Genomic DNA, 27,963 nt, shown 5'->3' on the forward strand with positions numbered 1-27,963 from the left:
GAGTAAATCAGTGGGGAGAGAGGTGTCTCTCTAGACCCGGACAAGGCAGCACACTGCCCCCTGAATACCGCTGCCGACCTTCTAGGTAGGCAATTTTAGTTTTTCATTTCTTTTCTCCACCCTTTCTTTTGTGGCACCCTAGATAGATATTGCAGATTTGGTTAGAAAACAGTTTCTATCACACGACGCCAGGCTAACTCCTTTGGGAACCGTTACTCGATGAAAATGCCACCAGCAGACCTCTGTGTCACCCTCTGTCCCTCACTAGCGCGTGCAGCCCCCCCCCCCCCGAGCCTGGCAGGATGAGGGGGCAAGACACCTCTGCATCTCCCGGGTCCTGAAGAATCGCGGCCTCCATGAACAGGATGGTGACTGGGAGGTCCCCTTCCTTCAGTCTCTTTAAGCCCTCCTCAAACGCGCCCGGCCAGTCCTTGAAGGGGTTTTCAGTGTGGAAGTAATAGCCCTGCAACACAGAAGGGCCAACACAGATCCACCGGCTTACCTCCTCATTCTCACATGCAGTAAGCTCTTAGAATTTAAATTAAAGTGTTTAATTAATTTAATTGCAATTAAATTCTTGTCGTTTATTATTTTTTGGAATTTTTATTTTATTTTATTTATTTTTAATATATATATTTTATTGTCGGTAGTATTACAGATGTCTCCCATTCCCCCCTTTAGCCCCCTCCTCCCAGCTCTTACCCACCCCCTCAGGTCTTTGCCACACTATTGCCCGTGCCCATGGGCTATGTACTAAATAATATATAAGTTCTTTGGTTTATCTCTTCTCATCTCCCCAACCCCCAATGGAGGTATGTTTTATTGTGGTGAAATTTTATTTTATATACATAACATAAAATTAACCATTTAAATTTCAATTACTGTTTTTTTCTCATTATGAATGTACATTTTCATTGTATACACTTTAGATTTTGTAGATTTTGTCATTGACTAATATAAAACGTACCCAAAATTCCACAACCTACATATGATCACTGCTGATATTTTGGAGTTTGTTTTCATTCTGATATTTCTTTTGTTCATTTTGTTTTAACCATCCCCTGCCCTGCTCCCCAAGATTGTAAAAATACTGAGTTTTTGCATATATTTTTGCTACATGCTCCCATTCAGTCCCCTGCAGTGTTAATACTGCATACTGTACATCTGTTTATGCACTGTGGCCCTTTTGAGGGTTATAAACCATTGTAATATCTAAGATTTCTTTTGTCCTCCCACTCCTCAAACCAGTGTATGCCCCATTGCTGGCTATATCGCCCACTGACAATGCATGTTTTAAAGTTATAGATCTTCTTTCATTGTAAAAATTTAAACAATGCAGAATGTACAAATAATCTTCTAGTGTTTTTCTATGACTATACACATTAAACAAATAAGTTCATGCTATTGGTGCAGTTTTACAGTGTAAGCCCCACTTCGTTTTAGTTATTATAATTATTTAGATTAACATTTACTTAGTCAAACCCATATTGATGGGCTTTCAGATTATTTTCATTTTTTTTTCATAAATAAAGATACAGTGAAAGTCTCATGCTCAAATCTTTGTGTGCATTGATTATTACCTTAAGATAGACTTCTAGAGATATTTATTAGGCTAAAGCTATGAACTATCTTGAGGCCCTTGATATGTGTAGCTGAATTGTTCCTGAGAAAGTATGTCCCAATTTAAACTCTCAACAGAAGTCCCTGAGAGACATTATTTATTGCAATGTTAGCTACATGGATTATAATAAAATCTTTCTAATTTGATAGATATAATTAAGCTAGTCTGTTGCTGATGCTACTGAGGTTTTAAAATAGATCAAATGGAGACCTCCAGAAAGACAAACCCCTTATCAAGAGCCACTGAGCTTATGTAATTGTATTGCGGATATGGTGTCCCAGGAGTGTGGGGCTCAGGGTCCTAGCCATATCTCAGGTTCAAAGACTGCAGTTCAAAGGGGGGGGGGATGGAAATGGGAGGCATCTGTAATTAGAGTCTGATGTTCTGCATCAATGTTCTTCTTACTTCGTTTTGATTTTTTTTTTTTTTGTAGAAAAGACAGTTAATGAGAGGGTTGTTCCAATTTTATGAGATTGCCTGGCCTACTGAGGGACATAGAATATGAAGAAGAGAAAGACATTTTAATGACTATGTAGATTGAAAATCCCCTAAGATCAGAGACTATTAATCATCATTTCCCTAGTAGCTAGTGCAGAGTAGACACAAATAAATATTTGTTGGATTGAACTATCATGGAAATTATCCAGAACTAAATATTATTGAGACTTCCTCCACCAAAATCACAATACAAGCAAATACTATATCTGATTCCCCTCCCCAGTATAAGAAAATTCCACATATCTTTTTATCTTTCAAGTCATTTAAACTTATTTCTCAAGCCCTCCCCTCCCCAACTGTTTTTAAAAGCACAAATCCAAGGGCAACTGGGACCTCATGGGTAATTTGGCTGGCTGGTCACTGCGCTCGCATTTGCTGGAGCTCCTGTCAGGGAAATATCTCTGAGGGATCCCCTTGGGACTTGACCTGGTTGTGTGAAGGCCACCTTTTCCCCTGAGTTTCTTTGCTAGCTGTATAATGACTACCTGTGAGATACAGTCCTAAGCCCTGCTTCATTCCCCTGCCCATTAATATCACTTCTTTCAGCTCATCTATGTGGCTCATGGGACTGACTGACAGAAAGCATTGTGGGACTAGCCCAGGTCTTGTTCCAACACATCCTCAAAAGTCAGCTAGGCAAGCAGTCAGGATCCAAGCTGTAGTTGACTGCCAAACTGTCTGTATCAACATTGATAAAAATAAGGGTATTCCATTCCAGCTTTGCTGCTCTGACACATTGTTTGATTATATTGCTTTCATCTACCAGAATTTCTCCTAGATCTGATTGATATTAAATTGTCTGTTTGGTTCTTAGATTTTTTTTCACAAAATGATTACCAACTAATGTATAATTATATGATTCAAAGAGACTGAGAAAACCTGTCAGCATGTATAAGAAGAGAATTGGTCACCTTCTCGCTAGCTGAAATTGTAACTTGGTTCTGGGCTTCTTGGTTCTCGGATATCCAGTTCCTCCGGGCCATTTCTTCCCATTCTGCTTGCATCTTATCCCAAAACTCTGTATCTGACTAGGAGACAGGAAAAATCAAGAGAGATGGATTTAAGAGCATGCTCGATCGTTTGGGTTATTTCCAGAAAGACAGTTTTCCTTATGGATCAAAATGATACTCATAGTCGAACAGTTTCTGGAGGGCAGAGTGTTGAACTGAATGAACTGTGACTTTCCCCAGCAGGAAAATCGCTATCATCTGAAGGTCCTGGATCATTTAGACCAAATTCAGCTAAAAATCCATTACTTGATCAATTTCAAGTGTGGGTACCAGACACACGTTTTAGGAAGGGTGGCCTTTCCTCCAGTTGCTCCTAGGATAGGAGGAGCTAGAGCAACAGCTTTGGGACTGGGTAGGCAGTGACTTGGTGAGGCAGTTGGCTATGGACAAAGAAAAGTAACATTAGTTGATCCAACTCTGCACCATGCACTGTGCTGGGAGAAACGTGATCCTAGAAGGCTATGGGCGCAAAGCGAGGGTTGCACAGGATTTGACTCCTAGTCTGGTTTCCAAGGTCAGGCTTATCTCCTTATGACAAACCTGGCCTCCTGATGCTAAAGAACTAAGGACCCTGGCTTTGTGAACTTGACTGAGTCGTCTTCAAGGTCTTTTCTATGGAAGGATCATTTTTTTTTAAATCACTTTTTCTTATAGTTTTTTTTTTTTTGGTTGTTGTTTTTTTACGTCTTTCAAAAGGGAAACCTGTTTTTATTTCAGAGGAGATCTGTGCTCTGGATGGAGGCAGAATTTTTCTCCAAGATCTGTTCCAGGTTGGCTTAGGTGTCCTGGGGAGAGGAAAAGGGGCAAGTATCTTAAAGAACTTAAGAGAGGAAGGGGAATTTTCCAGGGGTGGGGAGAGAAGAGGTGGTAGGTTCTGAGATAAATGAGAGACTGGTGCTTGGTTTTTAGGTATTTGCCTAGCAAATTAGACTGACCTCCAAGGGGATGACAAAGGGGATGATTGGGGGAGAGGCCTGATTTGAACTCTGATCTCCATGTGTCAGGGAAATAGAGAAAAAAATGAATTTTAAGGAGCCACTTGGGGCTTGGCTGGCTGTTAGCAGTAGCAAGGCAAATAAGAAAGTGAAGACTCATCCTTGTTTTCTGGCAGCACAAATGCTTCCCCAGATTTGGTGTCTGAGACTAAATTACCTTCCCAGTGTGGCAAGAGAGGTGCTTGGAAACCACCTTATTGTCTTTTAAAGAAAACAAAGAAATGGACATTTCCTGAACACCGGAGTCTGGGGCTGAGATCCATACTCTAGCTGCAAATCTCAATTTCTATGATTCTAAGTCCTGTGACTTGTTGACACACCATCAACTTGATTTGAGGTTGCTTTTCGCCTTTGAATCCTCCCAGTCTCACCTTCCACACCACCCTCATGCCTGGTGGTGGTTGTGCTGTGGCGGGAACTCTTCAAAGTTGCTTGAAATGATAGATATAACCTTATTTCTTCTGCATACAAATGTTCAGGGAATAAAGGTAAACACAATGTGACTAATCCCAGGCTACTAAATAAATAGTAGATCTTGCTCTCTTTCTTTATCATATCCAGAATACTCATTCCTACCACAGTGCTCAGTGGGGGCCTCCCTTCAACGAAGGCTCAGGGCAGCAGGCATCTTGAGAATCTATGATTGGGATGCTAGAAGCACATGGAATAGCCACGTCGCACCCAGGTTTAAATTGGGAATAAAATTCAAAATTTCTTTTACAATGAGTGGTTTTAGTAGAACACCAAATTGCACAAACAGAATGATCTCAGGTATACAAAGGCAATGGCTAGATAAGCTACTTGAAGGAAATATGCTACCCTGCTAAGAGTAATCTCTTTGAATGAAGGGACGATGGGTGATGCTTCTCTTGCTTCTTTACATTTTTCCATACTTTCTGAATTTTCTGATTTTGCATTAATTTTACAATAATAAAGGTTAAAAACAACAATAAGAATATATTAGCTTTCCCTTTTTAGTACCATGAAACTTGAACACTTAGATACTAAGGAGTTAGGAGAAATTTTTTGGAGTCTCATTGTCTGCCTTGAATAGCTTTTCAAAGATGCAGGCTCTCCTGTCTTCATAGCTGCTGAGAGAAATCTGTCAAGTGAATTTTACAATGTTTACTGACTTTCCCAAGCCCCCTGGTGGGTAATGTGAAGTGCCAATGACTTCCAGTACTTTATAAAGCAGTTACTTGTTCCCCTATTGAGGTTCTTCAGAATTTAAAGCGATTACAAGTCTTTTGAAAGAAGGAACAAGAAAGATTTTATAATGTGTACATCTGGGTTATAAAAAGATGCATCACCTTTCCTGCAGTTTCAAATGCAAGCAGGGGGTGCATAAATAAAACTACTGTGGGCATCAGAGGAACCTCAGCTCAGAGGGGGTGGGGGCTGCCCGGCTTTCATTTAATGATACACACCAGGCCTTACTGTTACCACTTAGAATAAGTTCTGACTAATTAGAGTGCACAGCACAGTTTCATTTAATTACAGAAGTCTATTTTTAGCACAATCAATTTTCATCCAACCTCAAAATCCAGACTTCATTCACCTAACCGCAATTAACACTGCTGCTTTTTTTCTATTTCTAATCAGTTTCAAGAAACCTGAGACATATTTGAATTTTAAACATTTTAGACAGGACTGAGGGGATTTAATATATTGATGATTTTCTTAGTTGTCCTGATATTTTGGTAGGTTGTTTTTTAATATTAGACAGGTAATAAGTTATATGCTTATACCAGAAATGAACTATTGTTGCAAACCATTTTCATTTTCAAAAATAGCTTTCTGATGATATCAATGTATTCTTAAAAACTTGGGATATGCAGTATGATGGTTAAGAACAGCAGTTCTCTCCTCAGACGAACCTGGGAACAGATTCTGGCTCCATCACTAATCTTCTGCAAGTACTATTACCTTCCCAGGTCTCATTTTCCTTAGCTTTAAAAGGAAGATATATAATAGTGATCTTGGTTACTTGCTCTGAGGACTAAATGAGAAAATGTAAATGTGGCATATAGCGCATGGTAAATGCTCAATAAAAGTAGGTGTTCTTGTTAGTGTTTTGCCAGCATTGAAAACTATAAAAAACAAAACAAAACAATGAACGAAAATCACCCACAATATCAAAGATCAAATATCTGTATTTGGTGTTTTAATTACATATTCTTTTCCAGATATCTTTCCATTAGTTATATACATCTTTCCCTTCTAATTATTAAAAAAGAGGAGGAAAGTTAAGAATGTTGTGGCAAAAATGGACTGTTATATAGCAATTAAAATGGTACTTATGAAGAACTTCTTACAACCTGGACTAGCTTTTGAGTTATAATGTTTCTTGATAAGTAATATGATCACAATGATAGAAAACAACAAATAACATGCCGGGGAAGCACCAATAGCACTGCTTTCATGGGATGGGATTATGAATAATTTGCAGCCATCACCTTTCCTTGTACTTTCAATATTTCCCAAATTTTCTATTACTAGCATGTGTTATTCTGGTGAAAAAGTGGTTAAAAATGGTGATGTCTTTTCAGTTTTACTTCCTCCAATGATCCCACACTAGAGCAATTTCTTGCCTCTCTGAATCCCTTCAACACATATTCAGTGTTAGTGGTTTAGAACAAGAGAGGTATGCACTAGAAACTGCCATTACCCCTGTGAACTTGAGCAAGTCATTTTAATTCATCTGTACATTATTTTTTATTATTTGTAAATTGAGAAGACTGGATTTATTAGCTAAATAGCTGAGGCTTCGTTGTCTATGATTCAGAAGATCAGCATAAGGGGAAAAGGAGTGTGTTCACTGATCTCAAAAAATTATACTTTAAAGCATTTTACCCAAAGCATATTTGACATTTTCCCTTCAGTTTCTGATTGTAAAACTAGAAAATAAAAATTTATATGAAAATAATGACAAAATTAAATATTAATTATAATAAAGGATAAGAAAATAAGTAATTTAGTTTAGAACCAGGACATTTTAAAGATAGCAACATATTATCACTTCCCACTCACCAGTCTGTTCTGGTCATCCTTGAGTTAAAACAGAAATATTTTAAACTTTGTGGTCAAACATAAGTGCTGATTAGAATGATCCTGGCGTTGTGCTGTGCAAGGACTGATCCGTGTGAGACTATATGCCATTTCTGCCTGTCAGGAATCTCACTTTCTTTTTGCCTCTTTTAAAAAAAATTAAATTCTTTTTTATTTAAAGTATTACATGAGTCTCCTTTTCCCCCCATTGACCTCTCCCTGGCCGTTCCCACCCCCTAGCACATGCCCTCACCCCCTACTGTGTGTCCATTGTGCTCATATGCATGCATACAAGTCCTTGGGTTGATCTCTTACCCTCTCACCCCTCACCTTCCCTCATAGGTTGGACAGTGTTCGATGCTTCTGTGTCTCTGGTTCTAATTTTTGCTCATCAGTTTATGTTGTTCATTATATTCCATAAATGAGTGAGATATGTGATATTTATCTTTCTCTGACTGGCTAATTTCACTTAGCATAATGCTCTCCAGTTCCTTCCATACTGTTGCAAATGGTAAAAGTTCCTTCTTTTTAATAGCGGCATAGTATTCCATTGTGTAGATGTACCACTCTTTTCTAATCCACTCATCTGCTGATGGGCACTTATATTGTTTCCAAATCTTAGCTATTATAAATTGTGCTGCTATGAACACAGGGGTGCATATATCCTTTCTGATTGGTGTTTGTGTTTTCTTGGGATATATTCTTAGAAGTGGGATTACTGGGTCAAATGGAAGTTCCATTTTAAATTTTTTGAGGAAACTCCATACTGTTTTCCACAGTGGCTGCACCAGTCTGTCTTTTTGCCCCTTTAGATATCCATTGATTAGCTGTTACTGGACAGAACTTTAAAAAAACAACCAACCAACCAACCAGTCCTTCTATATGTGTAAAACAAAAGACAGCACACCTTGCATGGTGAGGAATGAAAAATCACTATGCAAGGCTGGGTAAGTGTTGAAGTGAAATTATGTGCAGTCAGTTTGGGACCTCATTGCTCTGAGATACAGCAGCCCAGGCTGGTGTAGATTGGCTAAGCTCTTCCCACTCAACACATCTCTTGTTGACTAAGCTCAGTAGTACTTACAGGTTCCATATGGCTGCCCAAAGAAGACATTCAACCTGCGGCTGCAATCATAAATGTGAAGCACCCTGCTCAAGGATGGGATAGAATTTGAATTGGTCAGAATTAGTTTGAGCTCTGGGTGCAGCCTGGGTGTCCCATGGAGTGAGGGGTCATTGACAAATGATTAACTCAGGGAAGAGTGAAAGTGCAAGAGTAACTCTGTTTATGAAGCGATTTATCTAGGAAAGCAGAACTCTGAGGGGTGATGAGAGCTGAGCAAGCCAGCTTAGCCTTGTGCAGATAAGAGAATTAAGAAGAGTGAATGGCAGTTCCAGGGAGTAGACTTTTATCAAACGTGATATGAAGCTGCCTGAAAATGGAGTGGGCTGCTTCCTCCTCAGGATGGATGCTCCAACATTAGAAGTCTTCAGAAACAGACAGAATAACCAATGTGAGGAGTGTTTGTAAAGACGACTCACAGATTAGCTGGAGCTTTGACCCAATAAATTCTACATTCTCTTACAACCCCAAAGGTCTCTGGTTGTAACACTAATAATGAATTGACTTACTGAGTAAACAGGAAGGCTCAAAATGAATAAACTCTCAATGAGATAAGAAGTCGATCTGTCATGGGTGCCCTTTCTCAACCTAAACAGGATAAGGACAAAAACACATGGGCTTCGACATCAGCTGGAACAGGGTGGAATCTGGCTGTGCCCCTTGTCACATGACCTCTTCAACTCAGCTCACCTCTTTGACTCAGTTTCCTCATCTGTAAAATGTAAAAAGTCTCTCAGGGTGTTTGTGCAGATTAAGTGGAACAATGTATGTGAAGTGCTTAGAACTTGAAACATTAAGAACTAAGGAACTGATTTAAGTAGTTAAAGCTATTTTATATTTGTAAGGGAAAAAGAATATTTCCCAAGATAGAGAGAGGATGCAATCCCACAAACTGTAAACTGTGTGGTTCAGAAGTGTTGGAAGCCAAAAATATTGGTACTAGCACTCAACATAGATTTTCCGGTTGCCTCTGGTTAGACATGCCTTCTTGTTTAATGGAGCTGCCATCACTGCAGATGTTGGCAGGCACCGGGCAAGTAGCCAGAGGCTCTCTCCAAACAACGTGCCAGCAGATTAGCTGCAGAAACATGGGGAAGAGAAATTGGAAATGATGGGAAGGAGAGGAAAGGACACAGGAGGCTGGAAATAATACAACACAAGCCTTGAGCAGGATGTCAGAAGGAAACCGAGAGCCATTTCTAACAGAGAATCTAAGGTAGTTAGCTTTCTGTTCTTTCCTTCCTTTTCTGGTGAGGGGGAAAGAGGAATGGAGTATTAAAGCACAGTGAGCAAACCTGTTATCCAAATGGCCAGGGTCATTAGCCTACTCATTCGCAAACGAATGCCTTGCTAGGATTGGAGTTTCACATGACTGTATCTATGTCTGTGATTCCAGCGGTAATTGTATTCACAACAAAGAGCTGGCCTTAAGATGCTCTGGAACCAGAGGTTTGGAGACCAAGCCTGGGTTTGCTGCCACTTTGGGAGTAGGGTTTCATGGGGTCAACATCTCAGAGGCTGTTTATTTCTTGGTACCAGCACTCAGCATAGATTTCCGGTTGCCTCTGGTTAGACATGCCTTCTTGTTTAATGGCTTGGAGGCCTGCTCTTTGGGCAACGAGCAGCATGTGACTACAGGGCTACTTGACCATAGGCATGAGGAGATGGGGAGGGCCCTGGGGTCTGAGCCTGTTCCATGTGACAATGTCATGTGATAAAGGATTAGCAGTGTGAATCGGTTCCATAGGGGGTTTCTTCTCCTTCAGCTCTTTCTACGGGTAGTGAAAAGTTACTGGGAAACTCTTTAGCAGTTTTAAAAAAGAAAGTATTAGAAATATTTACTAAATCCAAACTATGTGTTTGTGCTGTGTGTGATAGAACTATTAAAACAGAATAAAACCAACCACCTAGATATGGATGCCACTCCCAGGAAGCTCACTGTCCAATGATAAAGTAAAAACAGGGGTGACTGTAATTCAGGATAGGGTGAACAAAGGATGCAAAAAGAGATGAAGTTGCTTGCTCAAAGGCACGCTATCCTGGTAAAAAACAGAGCCAGAATTCAAGACATTTCACTCTTCCCTGTTATGGCATAATGCAGCTTGCGACATGGCTACAGCAGTGTTCCTGGTCCCCGTCCTCCTCAGAACCTTGCCACTCCATGAAGAGGCGGAGTCTACTGCCTGTCTCTGAACACTTCCCATGACAAACAGAATGTGATGACAGTGACCTGGTGTGGCTCTTAAGACTAGATCCTAAAAGGAGACACAGCTTCTGCCTCCCTCTTTCTTTCTTTCTGGACACTCCCTTGGAATCTAGCAGCGAGGCTGCAAGGAAGCCCAGGCCTCAGAGAAAGGCCATTTTGGTGTCCTGGCATCCGTGCAGCTAATGCCTCAGTGACCACCAGCACCGGCTGTCTGCCTGCGAGTGGCAGTGCTTCAGAGGATCCGCACGCCAGCCTTCAAGCCATGCTGACACCTATGCACCAAAGAGGCGTCGTCCCCTTCCAGCTCTACACAGATTACAGATTTTTGAAGCAAAATAAACATTGTTATTTTAAGCCATATGTGGTGGAATAACTTATTACATATCCAGAGTAACTGGAACACACTTGGGGTCAGAGGATAGAGCAGGGAAGGAAGGTGAGGTGCAGAGAAGGGACCTAATGACTAGCCTTCCTCAAAGGGCTGGCGGTAATGGAGAGCCGCAGCATCCCCCAGAGGGCACACCGGGAACAAAGAGTGCTGTCATCAAACAGCTGGAGAGGCGTAAGGTTAAACCTATAGGCCAGAGCTAGCCAAGAGACCTTTTCCCTCCTAAGCTTAGATACAAAATCTCACCTCAAAACCCAGATTTCAGACCTTTCACGAAGATCTGTGAATAGTAGGCCCACATGTCTGGAAGCAGCACTCTCAGGTGGCACATGTGGTCCTCTACTTCAGTGGTTCTCAACCTTCCCAATGCCGCGACCCTTTAATACAGTTCCTCATGTTGTGGGGACCCCCAATTTCATTGTTACAAATTGAACATAATTGAAGCATAGTGATTAATCACAAAAACAATATGTAATTATATATGTGTTTTCTGATGGTCTTACGCGACCCCTGTGAAAGGGTTGTTCGACCCCCACAGGTTGAGAACTGCTGCTCTACTTCATCATGGTCACCACCAGGCCATCACTTTACCTGCCTGGCTCCTGGAGGTAGCGTGTTGGCAAATTCTGGACAAATGTGAACAACAGGATCTTTGCTGCGTGACTTAATGTTAGTATACATTAATATACATGCTAACCCTCTAAGAGAGAGATGACCCCAAATGAGCATGTGTGTGTGTGTGTGTGTGTGTGTGTGTGTGTGTGTGTGAGAGAGAGAGAGAGAGAGAGAGAGAGAGAGAGAGAATGAGAGAGAGAGAGAGATCAGGGTTCTCCAGAACACAGCTTGGGAAATGCTGATGTAGAGACCCAGGGCATAAGCATAGAAAGGTCCATGAAAACAGATTGTTGGTGGGATGAATTTGGTGAATCTTAAGAAATGGGCAGGGATAGGCATTTACCACACACAGTTTGTGTGTATGTGACTGTTTCCAATGAAACTCATCTCCAATGAGCCAGCAGGTTCTCGAATCCTCACATCTGCTGTGTGAATCAGAATTCTTCAAGATTTTGTTGTTTTATTTTTCCACAAAAGGAAATGAAACCCAATATGTGAAGGGAAGAATTAAAGTAATTTTGGTATGTTTTTGGTAAGACAACTCATTTGATGCATTTATCTTTTCAATATTAACTAGTCATTGAAAATGGCCTTTGAAACTATATATAATTGTATGTACAGATTAGACAAAGATGGGAAGAACACGAGAAAATGAAAACAGTTAATTTATTAGTGTAGTGGGATTTCTGGGTAGTTTCTAACCCTTCCTCCCCCAACCTTTTGATTTCCCTTATTGTTGTTGCTATATATATATATATATATATATATATATATATATATTTTAATATTTTATAGAGAGGAAGGGAGAGGGATAAAGAGAAACATCGATCAGCTGCCTCCTACACACTCCCTACTGGGTATATGCCTGCAACCAAGGTACATGACCTTGACTGGAATCAAACTTGGGACCCTTGAGTCCACAGGCCGACACTCTATCCACTGAACCAAACCATTTAGGGCTTGTCGTTGCTTTTAAAATAATTTAAATAAGAGAGACAGTTTGATAAAGAAATTATTTTCTGGTGACTAACAACATTTAAGTTCTATAATTATTTCAAGATCCGCGAAACATGCAAACATTCTCTGTACGTATTGGGAATAGCTGTTAAGGGTAGGAGTTTTGGAGCTAGACTGGTTGGAATTCCAGTTCCATCATTGAATTGTGCTGTGACCTTGAACAAGTTACCAAATCTATGTCCCAGCTTTCTCATGTTAAAATGGGATATGGCTGCTGTAAAGCACTGAGCTACACACCAGGGGAACATGTACAGCTACAACTAAAGCAAGCTTAGGGTGTCTGTGCGTATAAACAGGTTCCTTCTTCCTCTTCTTTCCTTTGCTGCAGGGCAAGGCCACCAGAGAGATTGTTTTAGAAGGAGTTTCCTTTGCAACATTTTATCTGGTGATAAAAAATTTTACCTGCTAGACTTCCAAACCTCAGAGGGAAGGCTGGGGGTGGGGGTGAGGGTAGGGTGGGAGGTAATCAACCAAAGAATTTGTATGCACATATGCATAACTCATGGACACAGACAATAGGGTGGTGAAGGCCAGGGGTGGGAAGCTGAGGTCAATGAGGGAAAAAGGGGACATATGTAATGGTTTCTTTTTTTAAAAAAAATATATTTTTATTGATTTCAGAGAGAGAGAGGGAGAAAGAGAGAGACAAACATCAATGATGAGAGGGAATCATTGAGTGGCTGCCTCCTGCACGCCCCCCACTGGGGATTAAGCACACAACCAGGACATGTGCCCTTGCCTGGAATCAAACCCTGGACTCTTCAGTCTGCAGGCCAATGCTCCATCCACTGAGCCAAATCAGCTAAGGCATACTTTCAACAACTGGCTATATCTAATGCCAATGTTGACACTACCTTCCACAGTGACCCTTCCCCCCATCCTTTAGGATTAATTAATGGGGAAAAAATTGGGCCAGTCATGTTGATGGGCAAGTCAAATTAAAAAATCACTCATATTTATTGGTCATATTGTACTGATATTTTGACTTTCTCCCCTCTACCCCTGCCCCCCCGTTTTTTTGGACTACCTGAGGGTCACAACAGTTGACTAGATATAAAGACAGACTCTAGATCCAGTTTGTAATCTTATGAAGATAACAGGGAGGAAAATGGCAGAAGCTGCTTTCTTTGACACTGAAATCAAACTAGCTGACTCAAGGGCAAGACAAGGATTCTGAAACACAGCCACGAGCCCCCTGCCTAGGACCAAAGTGGTAGTATTTCATCTCTGGGTGGAGTGGGGAGGGGAATGTGTTCATGCTGCCTGGAGCTGATATCCAGCTGTTCGTAACTACTGTGGAGCTAGGTAGTTTCTGTTACTCCCATCCATGCCTTCCAGATGGTCAAAATTATCACACATTCTCCTTGTGTTTTGATTTATTGGCCTGTGAGGATTAATTTGGATAGAACTAGAGAAATATTTTCTCTGCCAAGGATACTAGGCATTGCATCTAGCTTCTTGGCAGCAACGGACTCATTCCCGGCATCATAACACAGAGGAGAAGCCCAGTGAAATGCCAGGCCAGCGGCTCCGTGGCCTGGGAGAAAAGTCTGCCATGGTAGCACTCTTTTCTGCAGAGCCTACCAAACAATGGCGAAGAGGCTATGGATGGATTTATATAGACTGTACTGGCAAGAATTCTTGGACTTTAACAAATGACATATATTGTATTGGTCTTGGGAACTATTATGTAATTAGGCACACATTTGGAAGGGTCAGGCATAATGTTTTAAAAAAGAAATACTTAGGTGTACAAGATAGTAGTGCTTTTCTAATGTCTATAAAATTGATTTTTTCATACATAATCTTTTTATTGAGATGACTCATAAAATTTGAAGAGTAGCATCCTCTCAAAGTAATTTATTATATATTATACAGTTAATTCACTCATTCAGCCAAGTTATTGACAAGCCTACTATGTCGCAGGCAATATTCTAGTCATGGGTATAGCAATGAATAAGACAGATGCTAATCCTGCTACTGGAGTGTGCCGTCTGGTGGAGCATAGACAAATGCAGTATAGTACTGTAGGATAAGGGGAGAATAGGTGCTCTAGAAGCAAAGAGGAGGGGAACCTAAATTAGACTCGGGACTTCTAGGATCTTCTGGAAGCAATGAAAACCAATGGAGACTCTAAGAGAGAAATTAGCAGGTAATGGGGCGAGGAAAGAACATTTCTGATAGGAGGGATAGCATGTGAAAAAGTTAGGAGGATTACATGGCCTATTCTAGGAACTGATAACTTATGGTGATGCCAGTGTAGATATCAAGGTGGGAGCCAGGGTTGAGGATGTAGAAGCAAGAATGGTCCAGATCATGAAGAACCTTACATAAGCAGGTCAATGAGTTTGGACTGTAAGAACATGTAGAAGGTCATGCAGATGTGTGTTTTAGAGAGCTTTCCCTGCTTGAGTGAAGAGAATGGAATAAGTGGAACATTCCATTTTTATACTTTGGAGGCAGTGAGATCAGTTCCAAGGCTGTTAGGGTTGTCTGTATAAGAGATGATGCCACCAGAATAGGATGTTGGCAGTGGAGATGGAGAGAAATGGGTGGATTTGAGAGATATTTAGTGGAATCAATAGGACTTGGTGTTTGATTAGATGTTGGGAGAGTGATAGATGTTGGGTAGGAAGGAGAGAGAAACTGGGGAGGGGGTGGGGGGTGAGGAGGCGAAGCTTTTCCTTGGAGGACCCCATTCTCTGACTTGAGGAACAGAAAAGGTAAAGTAGGGTTACAGTGAAAAGCTCAGAACCGGGTATGTTCTATGTAAAGTGCCTTTGATGTGTTTGAGCATAGATGTTGATTAGGCTGCATGCTGCGTGGGTTTGGTCTCAGGAAGAAAACCAGAGCCAGGGATGAGGATTTTAGAGTCATCAGCATGTGCATGTTGACTGGACTCACACAAGGGGAAGTGTTCAACCAGTGAGATGGTGTTAGGACTGGAGAGCAGGCTGCTGGGTGTTGCGCTCTGGAGAACAAGGAATAGGCAGAGGAGAAAGAACTTCCAGAGGGAGGAAGAGTGTGGGATCAGAAAATCCAACGGAAGAGAATCTTAGCGGAGGACGTGAGAGATTAGACTGGGATGGAGTGCGTCTGTGAGTGTGACTAGTAATGAAGTCATGCTTTCACCCAGAACAGCGTCCATGGAATAGGGGTGGGAGCCAGGTCACCATGGATTGAAAGCAAATGAAAATAAAAAGACATACACTGTCATACATTGTAACAGTAAAGAAAACCATCTTTGGAGAGTTATTGAAACTGAATTAGCTGAAACTTCACTTAGCCAGCTTCCCACCCCCCTCAATTTTATGCGTTTATACCTACCCACCCACCCACCTACCCACTTACCCATCTACTTATCTACCTAGCTAATCTTTAACTGGTAAGTCAAATGCCTTATTTGAATCATGGCCAAGGCTAAGGATGGGAGTGGGATAGGGAAAGAAACAGCCACATTTTCTTTTCCTGTTTTTTGTCCTATAGAATCAGCATCACAACAGGAAGTAAGAAGCTTTAGGAATTTCTGATCCACCCCCTCCTCCTGGGGATGAATTGTGGGGGGTGGGGCAGAAGAGAGATAAATTAGGAGGCTACTGCAGTAAACTGGGATGAGATCAGGGTGATTACAATGGAAACAGAGAGGAAAGAGCAAATCAGAGATTTTCTAAGCAAAGAAATGAGGATTAGTGACAAAACTGCATTGCTTCCTACTAAGAGCAAAAATATTGTCACCTTGAATATGTATAACTTTTAAAGAGCTTTCAAATATATTAACTTATTTGACCTTCATCAGTGATTTGTCCAATGTCACTACCTATTAATAACTGAACCAGGGCCAGACCCTTATCTCCTAATTCCTACTCTATACCCTTTTCATTAATGCAACCTTGTTTCCCTCATCAGGCTCTGCAGCTCTAACCTGTCCTTAGCATTAAGGATCAGTCAATGCTGTTGCTTGGCAAATATTATCTTGGTTGGAGGAAAGAGCAGAACAGAGCCCTTCTGTCTGTCTCTTGTCACTTAATTTCCTGAGACAAACCAAGTTCATTCTGTTTAGAAATACCAGGCCACAGATAGTGTATGCAGCCTCTTTTCTATCAGGAATGAAGGAAACTACAGTAGAAAGTTACAATGAAACTCTTTGGTTGTGGTTCAAAAAAAAAAAAAAAAGGAAGGAAAATATAATAAAACAATTGGTGTCTTACTACCTATGCAGGACCTGCAAATATATATATATATATATATATATATATATATATATATATATATATATATATATATATATATATATATATATCGCCCCAACATCTAGCCTATAATCCTTATAAAGCAGCTAACATGGAAGGGACCAGGAGAGAGCATTTTCATGAAGTGAATGGTCAAGGATGTGTATTTCCCATGACCAGGTTTGGGCCACCAAAGGCAAGCCAACCTGAAGCTATCATGAATTCCAAAAGGAGTTCTTTGAAGGGTGAGGATTGGTGATCTTTTTAAAAAAATATATTGTTATTCCCAAGCCATTATGCTGAATTAATACTTGACAAAGGAGGCAAAAGCATACAATGGAGTCAAGGCAGTCTCTTCAATAAATGGTGCTGGGAAATTTGGTCAGATACATGCAAAAAAATGGAACTAGATCACCAACTTACACCATACACAAAAACAAACTCAGAATGGTTAAGGACTTAAAAGTAAGATGGGAAACCATAAAAATCTTAGAAGAATCCATAGGCAGCAAAATATCAGACATATGTAGTAGCAATATCTTTACTGATACAGCTCCTAGGACAATGGAAACTAAGGAGAAAAGAAACAAATGGGACTACATCAAAATAAAAAGCTTCTGCACAGCAAAAGAAACCATCAACGAAACAAGAAAGCCCACTGCATAGGAGAACATATTTGCCAATGTTATCTCTGATAAGGGTTTAATCTCCAACATTTATAGGGAACTCATACGACTTAACAAAAGGAAGATAAACAATCCAATCATAAAATGGGCCAATGACCTAAATAGACACTATTTGAAAGAGGACATTCAGAAAGCCAAGAGACATATGAAAATGTACTCAAAGTCACTAATCATCTGAGAGATGCAAATAAAAACAACAATGAGGTACCATCTCACACCTGTCAGAATGGCTATCATCAACAAATTAACAAAGGACAAGTGCTGGAGAGGATGTGGAGAAAAAGGAACCCTCATGCACTGCTGGTGGGAATGCAGACTGGTGCAGCCACTGTGGAGAACAGTATGGAGTTTCCTCAAAAAACTAAAAATGGACCTTCCATTTGACCCAGTGATCCCACTTCTAGAAATATATCGCAAGAAACCAGAAACACCAATCAGAAAGGATATATGCACCCCTATGTTCATAGCAGCACAATTTACAATAGCTAAGATTTGGAAACAGCCTAAGTGCCCTTCAGCTGATGAGTATATTAAAAACCTGTGGTACATGTATACAATGGAATATTATGCTGCTATAAAAAGGAACTTTTACCATTTGCAACAGCATGGATGGAACTGGAGAGCATTATGCTAAGTGAAATAAGCCAGTCAGAGAAAGATAAATATTACATGATCTCACTCATATGTGGGATATAATGTCAAAATAAACTGATGAATAAAAATGGATCCAAAGACAAGGTGGCACTGAGCAGACCATCCAACCTCAGGGAGAAGGCAGGTGGCAGGGGGTGGTTAGGGATCAACCAACTTGTACGCATGCATATTAGCAGGACCAATGGACACAGACACTGGGTGGTAGGGGCTTGCCCTTGGGGGTGGGAGTGGCTGGGGGGGTCAGTTAATTGGGGGAAAAAAGGAAACATGTAATAGTTTAAACAATAAAAAATATATTGTTATTGGTTTCAGAGAATAAAGGAGAGGGAGAGAGAGAGAGCTATGGTAGAAATGTCAATGATGAAGGGGAATCATTAATCAGTTACCTTCTGCACATCCCCTACTGGGGGTTGAGCCCACAACCCAGGCATGTACCATGACCAGGAATCAAGCCATGACCTCCTGATTCATAGGTCCATGCTCAACCACTGAGCCACACCGGTCAAGCTAGAGGATTTTTTATTATTTTAGAGTGACTGGCAAGTTATGGGACTCTTATGGGTTAAATTGTGTTCCCTGAAAAGATATGGTGAAGTCGCAACCTCGTATCTGTGAATGTGACCTTCTTTAAAAATAGTCTTTGCAAATGTAATCAAGTTCAGATGAGGTTCCTATGATGGACCTTTAATCTGGTATCACTGGTGTCCTTATAAAAATAAGGGAATTTGGATACAGACACAGAGAGAAAATGGCCATGTGAAGATGGAACAGAAATTAGAGTGATGCTGTCACAGCCCAGGGAACACTTGGGGCTACTGGCAGCTGGAAGAGGCAAGGAAGAGCCCTTCCCTAGAGATGTGAGAGAACAGGAACCTGCCAATATCCTGATTTCAGATTTCTAGGGTCCATACTGTGAAATAGTACATGTGTGATAAGCCACTCATTTTGTGGTGCTTTGTTACAATAGCCACTGGAAGTTAATATAAGGAACCAACCTGTGATTTCAGTCAGAGGCTAGGATAAAACTAACTCACAAGTGAGGTTTGAAAGGGCAGTAGAAGATAAAGTTTTCTTTTTCTTGCACCTTATTCAGTTCTGTCCATTCAATGAAAGGATAGTCAAGAATCCTAGTGCACAACACATGCTCAATAAATACCTGTTGTGAGTGAATGGTTTCTGAGCTTACTGCGATGTACCCTTTCTTACACTCTATTTCATTTGACTCCTCAAATGGGTTTCTGTGCATTATTTCTATTTTTATAAACGAGGAAGCAGATGTCACAGACATTAAATAACTTGCCCAAAGAACATGACTCATAGTGCAAAACTGAGATTTAAACATAGGTCTTTCTGACTCTAGTCTGTGCTTTCCTACTCCATTGTCATCAAATTAGTCTCCTCCCACCCCCAAATTGGGTAGATGTTCAATGGCCTGTGTCCTCTTAGTTCAGAGAACTATGCCTCATTTGAAATGATTTCTTAGAATCTGAATGCAAGAATTCAGAATTTCTTGGCCCTTTTGGTTCTCAAAAGGACAAATTGGCAAGCCTATCTACAGGATAACAGGCAGAGATTAGGCTGTGTAGCTTAAATAAATTCAGTGTGTATTAAACCTTAGTTCTAGGTCTATGTTCTTGGACTACGAAGCTGAAAAAGACAGTTCTTGCCTCAAGGATCTCACAGTCATCTAGAAGAAATTGTCTTGTTTTTTTTTTTTGGGGGGGGGTGGGGGTGTTCAAAGTATTTGAATCACAAGTCAGAAGATGTGGACTCTTGTCCTGGTGCCACCACTCCATAGGGCTGTGATTGCAGACAAATCAAATAATCTTTTCTTCATTTTCAAATTTTTGAGAGATTTTTCTGTAAACCATGAAGAGTTACACCAGAGTCAGGTGGCATAATTATTGTAATTATTACTATTGTGATTGTTGTTGTTTTATAATACCACTTTTCTTGTATGATTTAAATGTCCAAAGAGATACTTCACAATATATCAGTCAGCAATGGGTGCTGCTAAGTAGCCAAGAGCAAACAACCCAGTTTAAGTGCTGTAAAGACAAAACTGCGTTAGGGGCTTTTTTTTTTTTGTCATGGAGAAAGAGTTTATGATTTATTTTTTATAAGGATATTTAGAATCTGAGGAACATTGCTGACTCAAGAGAAATATAAAGGTCAATTGTTGGATCTAAATTATACTGTCACAACATTTAAATAATTAAAAGGTTGTTTCCAGAGATAATTGTAGTCCCACACGTTAACTAAGTATTTAATTACAATAAACTAAAAACAAGCTCTGTTTTCAAATGGGAATCCACAGAGCCTATTAACTGTCCAGATGGCCGGGAATAGAAGGATTAAAATGTATTTAAATTAGGGATCACCAAATCTTTCAAACTAGACTTAAGTGGGTGTTAAGAGCCTATTTTGGAGACTTTCTAAAAGTCATTCAAAATGTGAGAGGAAAAGGACTTTTATTTCATTTAGGAATTTGTTTCTGGGTGGTTTTTAAAAAATAAAATACTTAAAAAACATTTTTTTTATAAAGTTATGTAATACTCTTTCCTTGTAGGTGAATTAGAAAATATAGATGAACAAAAAGAAAAAAATAATCCTAGTCATTTTACTACCTAGATCTAATACCTGGGAGCACTTTGGTATACCTTATTTTAGGTTTCCCCCTTATGTTTACATATAAAAACAATTACTCATGAACTCTTCGTCTTAGGGCCAGTTACTTCCTTCTCAGAGCTCATTTTTCTCATTTTTAAAAAGGAGTCAAGAATACTAACCTTTATAGGGAAGTTGTGAGGATTAAATTTCATAATGATGTATAAAATATTTAGCATAGTAGTTCATATTCAATCAAATCATTTAATTATTTACTTGTGAAAATGGAATCTTACTGTACACGAGGCTGTTTAACCTTTTATTTTGGATGTATTTACATGCCAGTAAATAAATGCCGGGGTCCAACCCCAGCAGGTCCAGGGGTTCCCAAAGGCGTAGACGGAGTCGGCGAAGAAGGAATGACACAGAGGCAGAATTCAGTTGATCAGCATGGTTGGGTTCTCTTGCCTGGTTCTATTGCCAGGTTCTGTAGGTTCTCCAGGTTCTCCAGCCAAGTTCTGGTCTCAATCTCCAGAGAGGTTCTGCTTTGGATCTCCAGCCAGGTTCTGTGGCCATGTTCCCTCGCTAGGTTCTCCAGCCAGGTTCTGTCTGAGATCTCCAGCCATGTTCGGTCACCAGGTTCTAGTCAGGTTCTCTTGCCAATTTCTGTAGTCAGGTTCAGTCCAGGATCTTTTGCCATGTTCTCTCCAGTGAAGTTCTTCTGTCTGTAGGTTCTGTGTAGGTTCTGTCTGTAGGTTCTCTCTTCTTAGTTCTGTCTCCTGAGTTCTGTGTTCTAAGTTCTGTGTCTTTCTGTCTTCTGAATTCTGTCTGTTGTTGTCTTGTTGCATCTGTATTTATACCAGTTGATTCCAATCCTATCAATCTCTATTCCAAAGGTTAGGGCGTTTCTTATCTCCATTCCAGGGAGTAAAGATTATGTAGCTTAAGCATGATTGTCCATAGTTAAAGTGATTAATTACCCGCCTGGCACTTGGTTGAGGGGTTTTATTCCCTCCCTAACTTCAGGGGAAAATCCCTACCTGGGGATTCAACCTTTCTCGGAGAGGTGACCTTGGTTAAAACACAGCGCCAAGAAGGTGAGCAAACATATTAAGAACCGTATGCCATATATGCCAGGTCCCTTGAAACAGCAAGGATGGACCGGCTCCCGGCAAATAAACAACCATCACATCATTTTTAAGGATCCTGTAGTATCTCATTATATAGATTTATCTTAGTATGTTTCATCTTCTATTATTGCTATCACAAAAATTTGCATCAAATATCCTGGGGCATGTGTCTTTCTGTATATGAGTGGTTTATTTCTTGAGGATTATTAAAGAATTTCTGGGTCAAAAGGTACAAACATTTTGAAGCTTTTGATATATTGATAAAAACAAATACCATATAATTTCACTTATATCTGGAATCTAAAAAAAAACAAATGAACAAACAAATAAGAAACAAACTCATACATACTGAGAATATTTTGATGGTTGCCAGATGGGAGGGAGGGTGGGAGGATATGAGAAAAAGGGGGAGGGATTAAAAAGTACAAATTGGTAGCTGCAAAATAGTCATGGTGATGTAAAGAATAGCATAGGAATACAGTCAATAATATTATAATTATGCATAAAATCAGATGGGTAATACATTTATTGGGTGATCACTTCATAGGTTATATAAATGCCTAATCACTATGTTGTACACCTGAAACTAATATAATATTGCATTAAAAAAAGAAAAATAAATAATTTAACCAATGTATTGATTTATTTCATGGAGAAGAATATATATATATATATATATATATAATGTATATACTTTATATATCATATATAAAGCATATTCCCCTACCACCTCAGTGTTCTGATGCAGCTTGTTCCCTAATGATAGGCTTTTAAGGAGAAAAAATTTTCGAACACAGGCTGTTAAAAGTATTGGTTGTTATGGTGACCATAGTCTCTTAACTAATCATCAAATCTAGAATCTGATGATCTTGTTGAAGGAAGAGGCTTTCTCCTTAAGAAGAGAAAAATCTACTCTCTCTTATAGAAGAGGTGGAGATTCATTCTGGCAGGCCATCTGTGATGATGTAATGCTACTAATGTTCTTTTTCCTTTGGCCTTGAGGTAAGAAAACATAAAGATTTGACTCTAAATAAAGATTCAGGAAAATTTCAGTTTCCAGATGACTATTCAAATTTGTTTACAAAATCAGGTATAGATTAGGAAGCAACTGACATGGTTTTTGAATAAAGACTTATTTGTCCCTAGATTTTTGTACTTTATTTTTTCTTTGAATAAACTGTAATTCAGCATTATGCTTTTCAAATGGTGACAATACTGGTTGTGTGCTTTAGCTCAAAACTACATTACATAAATGGAACACACCATTCAGTCAAGCTTTTGCAAAATCATAAACACTTGCCACTTGGTGAAGTTTTCTTAAAGAAAATAGGACAGATATGTCCAAATGAGTGCTAGCCTATCAAATTATGATATTGTGGCAATAGCACTATTGTGCTAACATCTTATACTGAAGAAAATAAATAGGATTCTCTGGGTACATTCAACAGAAGGTTGAACTCTACTTCTCAAGGCACCATAAACTCACGTAACTTCTGTACTTTTCCTTCATTTGCAGTAGCACAATTGGTGATTATCTATCTGTGTATCAATCTAGAGAGTGGAGATAGGACAGTAAATAAGACAAAAATCCATGCTCTTCATGGAGTTTCCAGTCAGGAGGAAGCAGATAAGTACTAAAAAGTACATACATAAATAAATAATTTCAAAAAGTTGTTAGCACTTTAAGAAATAGTTATATGGGACACTTAGGGAAGACTTCTGCCTGAGAAGCTGATCAAGGAAGACCTCTTAAAGGTCTTTCTAGGCTCTTTCCTGGGAATAAGACGGGAATAAGCTTGGGATGCATGGGCAGAAAAGTCAGTGTGGCTGGAGTGCCTTATTGGGGTGGGAGGAGGGACAAGAGGGAATGATAACAGGGGCCAGATCATGTCCTATGGACCATAAGTAAGGACTTTGGATCTCATTTTATTTGTGATGGGAGGCTACTGGCAGATTTTAGCTGCCAATATGGGAGGGAAGTGATAGGATCTGATGTACCATCTGACAAGAGAACCTGGAATTCTCTAGGGAGCAAGACAGGAAGCTGAGAGACAAGGAAGGAGGCTGTGGCAGTAGTTTGGGCCAGAATGTTGCTGGTGTGGAGCAAAGTTTGCACAGGGTTGATAATAGATTCCACTGAATTCCTTTCATTTGGACGTTATTCCAACAGGATGTTCTGTTGGATTGAAGGTGAGGCTGTAGGGGAAGAAAGGGCACCTTTCAGGTTTTGTTTTGCGCAGACTGTGATGTTATGACTGAACTAGGGTGGGGACTGCTTTGGGGTTGGAAATCAAGAGTTAGGTTTTAGCCCTAGCTGGTTTTACTCAGTGGATAGAGCATCAGCCTGCATACCGAAGGGTCCCAGGTTGGATTCTAGTCAAGGGCAATGCCCAGGTTGTGGGCTCGGTCCCCAGTGGGGGTGTGTGCAGGAGGCAGCCGATCAGTGATTCTCTTTCATCATTGATGTTTCTATTTCTCTCTCCCTCTCCCTTCCTCTCTGAAATCAATAAAAATACATTTAAAAAAAAGAGGTTTTAGATATGTTAACATACACAATGGAGATGAGAACCCAAGTGGCATCATCAGTAGGCAATTGGATATTCAATTAGGGATTTCTGGGAAGGGGTCAAGAAAATCAGATTGAGAGCCCACAAGGTATAGTTACTATTTAAGTCCACAGAACTGAAAGAGATGGCTAAGGAGACAATGTAGGGGGGGAGAAGAGCACCAAGGGCTGTGCCCTGCGGCTCTGTGAGGCTAAGAAGATAGATACAAGCGGAAGAACCCACAAAGGAGACGGGAAAATAGGCTGTGAGGGGGGAGAAAACCAGTATCTAACAGAACAAGGTGGAACACGGCTCAGCGCTCTCTGCTTTGTGCTTATTTTACTGAAGCAGATGTCTTCTGTCTGTACATTTCACATCCATATTTTACACAAGGGAAGCTTTAGACACATAGCCATCTCACCACAGGACCAGTTTAGAGGCCATTGGTGTAGAGGAGATAAAGCATACAGCATGGTTCAAGTTATGTCATAAAGATTTCTTAGCCGTCAGCATAAATCCAGCGGCTTTCTGTAAAATGCTCCTGTTCTTTTGAAAATGTTTCAAAGATCCTGTAAAAATCATGAAGAACTGGAATAATCTTAGTGGATCACAATGCTGCTCAATCAACCTCATGGTTAGCAATGAGGCAAAATGTTTCAAAGTTGTGGCATGCCTACTGGCTGCTGCCACAGCACAGATGTAACCCAGCCGGGTTGTGGAACCAAGCCCCTCCATACAGGGCAGATTTCATCAGGGTTCTAGACCAGAGTTCTGAAACCAGGACACATAAAACAGCTTCTGGAAGATATCAAGAGAAAGATCAATAGCAATACAGTCATAGTAGGGGACTTTAATACCTAATTGACACCACTGGATAAATCCTCTAAACAAAAAATCAGCAAAGAAACAGCAATCCTAAATGACTCACTAGATCAGATGGACTTAATTGACATCTTCAGAATATTTCACCCCAAAGCTACAGAATATGCATTCTTCTCCAGTGCACATGGGACATTTTCAAAGGTAGACCATATATTAGGACACAGGCAAAGTCTCTTCAAAGTCAAGAGCATAGAAATTGTAATAAGCATCTTCTCAGATCACAATGGCATAAAATTAGAAATCAACTACAATAAAAACATTGAGAAAAAAATCAAACACTTGGAGGCTAAATCGCATGCTATTAAGCAATGACTGGGTTACCAGAGAGATCAAAGAAGAAATAAAAAGCATCCTGGAAACAAATGACAATGAAAACACAACAATCCAAAATCTATGGGACACAATGAAAGCAATCCTGAGAGGGAAGTTCATAGCTCTACAGGCCTACCTAAAAAAACAAGAAAAACTGGCAATAAATGATCTGACCCTACAACTCAAAGAGTTAGAAACAGAGCAACAAGAAAAGCCCACAGTATCCAGAAGGAAGGAAATAATAAAGATCAGAGCAGAAATAAACAACATAGATACCAAAAAAACAATACAAAAGATCAATGAAACCAAGAGCTGGTTCTTTGAAAGGATTAACAAGATTGATGAACCTCTAGCCAGGCTCACCAAGAAACAAAGAGAGAGGACCCAAATAAACAAAATCACAAATGAAAGAGGTGAAGTAACAACTGACCCTACTGATATACAAAGGATTGTCAAAAAATACTATGAACAACTCTACTCCAACAAACTGGACAACCTCAATGAAATGGACATATTCCTAGAAAAATACAACCTTCCAAAACTCAACCAGGAAGAATAAAAAAACCTGAATAGGCCAATAACTACTGATGAAATTGAAACAGGAATCAAAAAGCTTCCAGCAAACAAAAACCCTTGACCAGATGGCTTCACAGGGGAGTTTTACTGAATATTCAAAGAAGAACTAAAGCCAATCCTTCTCAGACTATTTCAAAAATTCAAGAGGAAGGCACACCTTCCAGGCTCTTTCTATGAAGCCAGCATTACCCTAATCCCAAAACCAGATAAAGACACCACAAAGAAAGAGAATTACAGGCCAATATCCCTGATGAACATAGATGCTAAAATCCTCAACAAAATTCTAGCAAACCGGATCCAGCATTACATTAAAAAGATCATACACCATGACCAGGTGGGATTTATTTCAGGAATGCAAGGCTGGTACAATATCCACAAATCAATAAACATGATACATCACATAAACAAGTTGAGAGATAAAAATCACATAATTATATCGATTGATGCATAAAAGGCATTTGACAAAGTCCAACACCCTTTTCTGATAAAAATGCTCAGCAAAGTGGGAATAGAGGGATCATACCTCAACATAATAAAAGCCTTATATGAAAAACCTATAGCCAACATCATACTCAATGGGCAAAAACTAAAACCATTTCCCTTAAGAACAGGAACAAGACAGGGATGCCCACTTTCACCACTCCTGTTCGACATAGTACTGGAAGTGCTAGCCAAAGTGATAAGACAAGAAGAAGAAATAAAAGGCATCAAGATTGGAAAAGAAGAAGTAAAATTGTCATTATTCGCAGATGACATGATACTGTACTTAGAAAACCCTAAAGACTCCTTCAAAAGATTATTACACGTAATAAATGAATTTGGCAATGTAGCAGGATACAAAATTAACGCCAAGAAATCTATGGCATTTTTATATGCCAACAGTGAACTTACAGAAAGAGAAATTAAAAAAACAATCCCATTTACCATTGCACCAAAAAAATTAAGATACCTAGGAATAAACTTAACTAAGGAGGTAAAAGACCTCTACCCAGAAAACTACAGGACATTGAAAAAAGAGATAGAGGAAGACATAAACAGATGGAAGAAGATACCGTTTTCATGGATTGGTAGAATCAACATCATCAAAATGTCCATACTACCCAAAGCAATCTATAGATTCAATGCACTCCCCATTAAAATACCAACAGCATATTTCACAGATCTAGAAAGAACACTCAAAAAATTCATCTGGAATAAAAAAAAAACCCGAATAGCTGCTGTGATCCTTAGAAAGAAGAACAAAGTAGGAGGGATCTCAATACCAGATATCAAGCTGTATTACAAAGCCACTGTTCTCAAAACTGCCTGGTACTGGCACAAGAACAGACATATAGACCATTGGAACAGAATAGAGAACCCAGAAATCGACCCAAACCACTATGCTCAATTAATATTTGACAAAGGAGGCAAGAACATACAATGGAGCCAAGATGAAACTAGACCACCAACTCACACCATACACAAAAATAAACTCAAAATGGATAAAGGACTTAAACGTAAGACGGGAAACCATAAAAATACTAGAGGAATCCAAAGGCAACAAAATCTCAGACATATGCCGAAGCAATTTCTTCACCGATACAGATACTAGGGCATTGGAAACTAAAGAGAAAATAAACAAATGGGACTACATCAAAATAAAAAGTTTCTGCACAGCAAAAGAAACCATCAACAAAACAACAAGAAAACCCACTGCATGGGAGAACATATTTGCCAATGATATCTCTGATAAAGGTTTAATCTCCAACGTTTATAGGGAACTCATACAACTTAACAAAAGGAAGATAAACAATCCAATCATAAAATGGGCCAAGGACCTA

The 27,963-nt window shown here is 39.8% G+C and overlaps 1 protein-coding gene across 7 annotated transcripts in view; it reads right to left on the bottom strand.

The window, feature by feature from the left end:
* Positions 1–27,963, bottom strand: part of PEX5L (peroxisomal biogenesis factor 5 like) — a 334,455-nt gene that overhangs the window by 13,690 nt on the left and 292,802 nt on the right. For all 7 annotated transcript variants that reach the window (XM_059687108.1, XM_059687109.1, XM_059687106.1 and 4 more), the window contains 2 exons: positions 3,031–3,147; positions 320–463 (listed from right to left, as the gene is read on the bottom strand). In XM_059687108.1, the coding sequence (XP_059543091.1) occupies positions 320–463; positions 3,031–3,147 (261 nt within the window). The remainder of the gene's footprint in view (positions 1–319; positions 464–3,030; positions 3,148–27,963) is intronic.

This window comes from Myotis daubentonii, chromosome 3, assembly GCF_963259705.1.
Source record: "Myotis daubentonii chromosome 3, mMyoDau2.1, whole genome shotgun sequence".
Taxonomy (NCBI): domain Eukaryota; kingdom Metazoa; phylum Chordata; class Mammalia; order Chiroptera; family Vespertilionidae; genus Myotis; species Myotis daubentonii.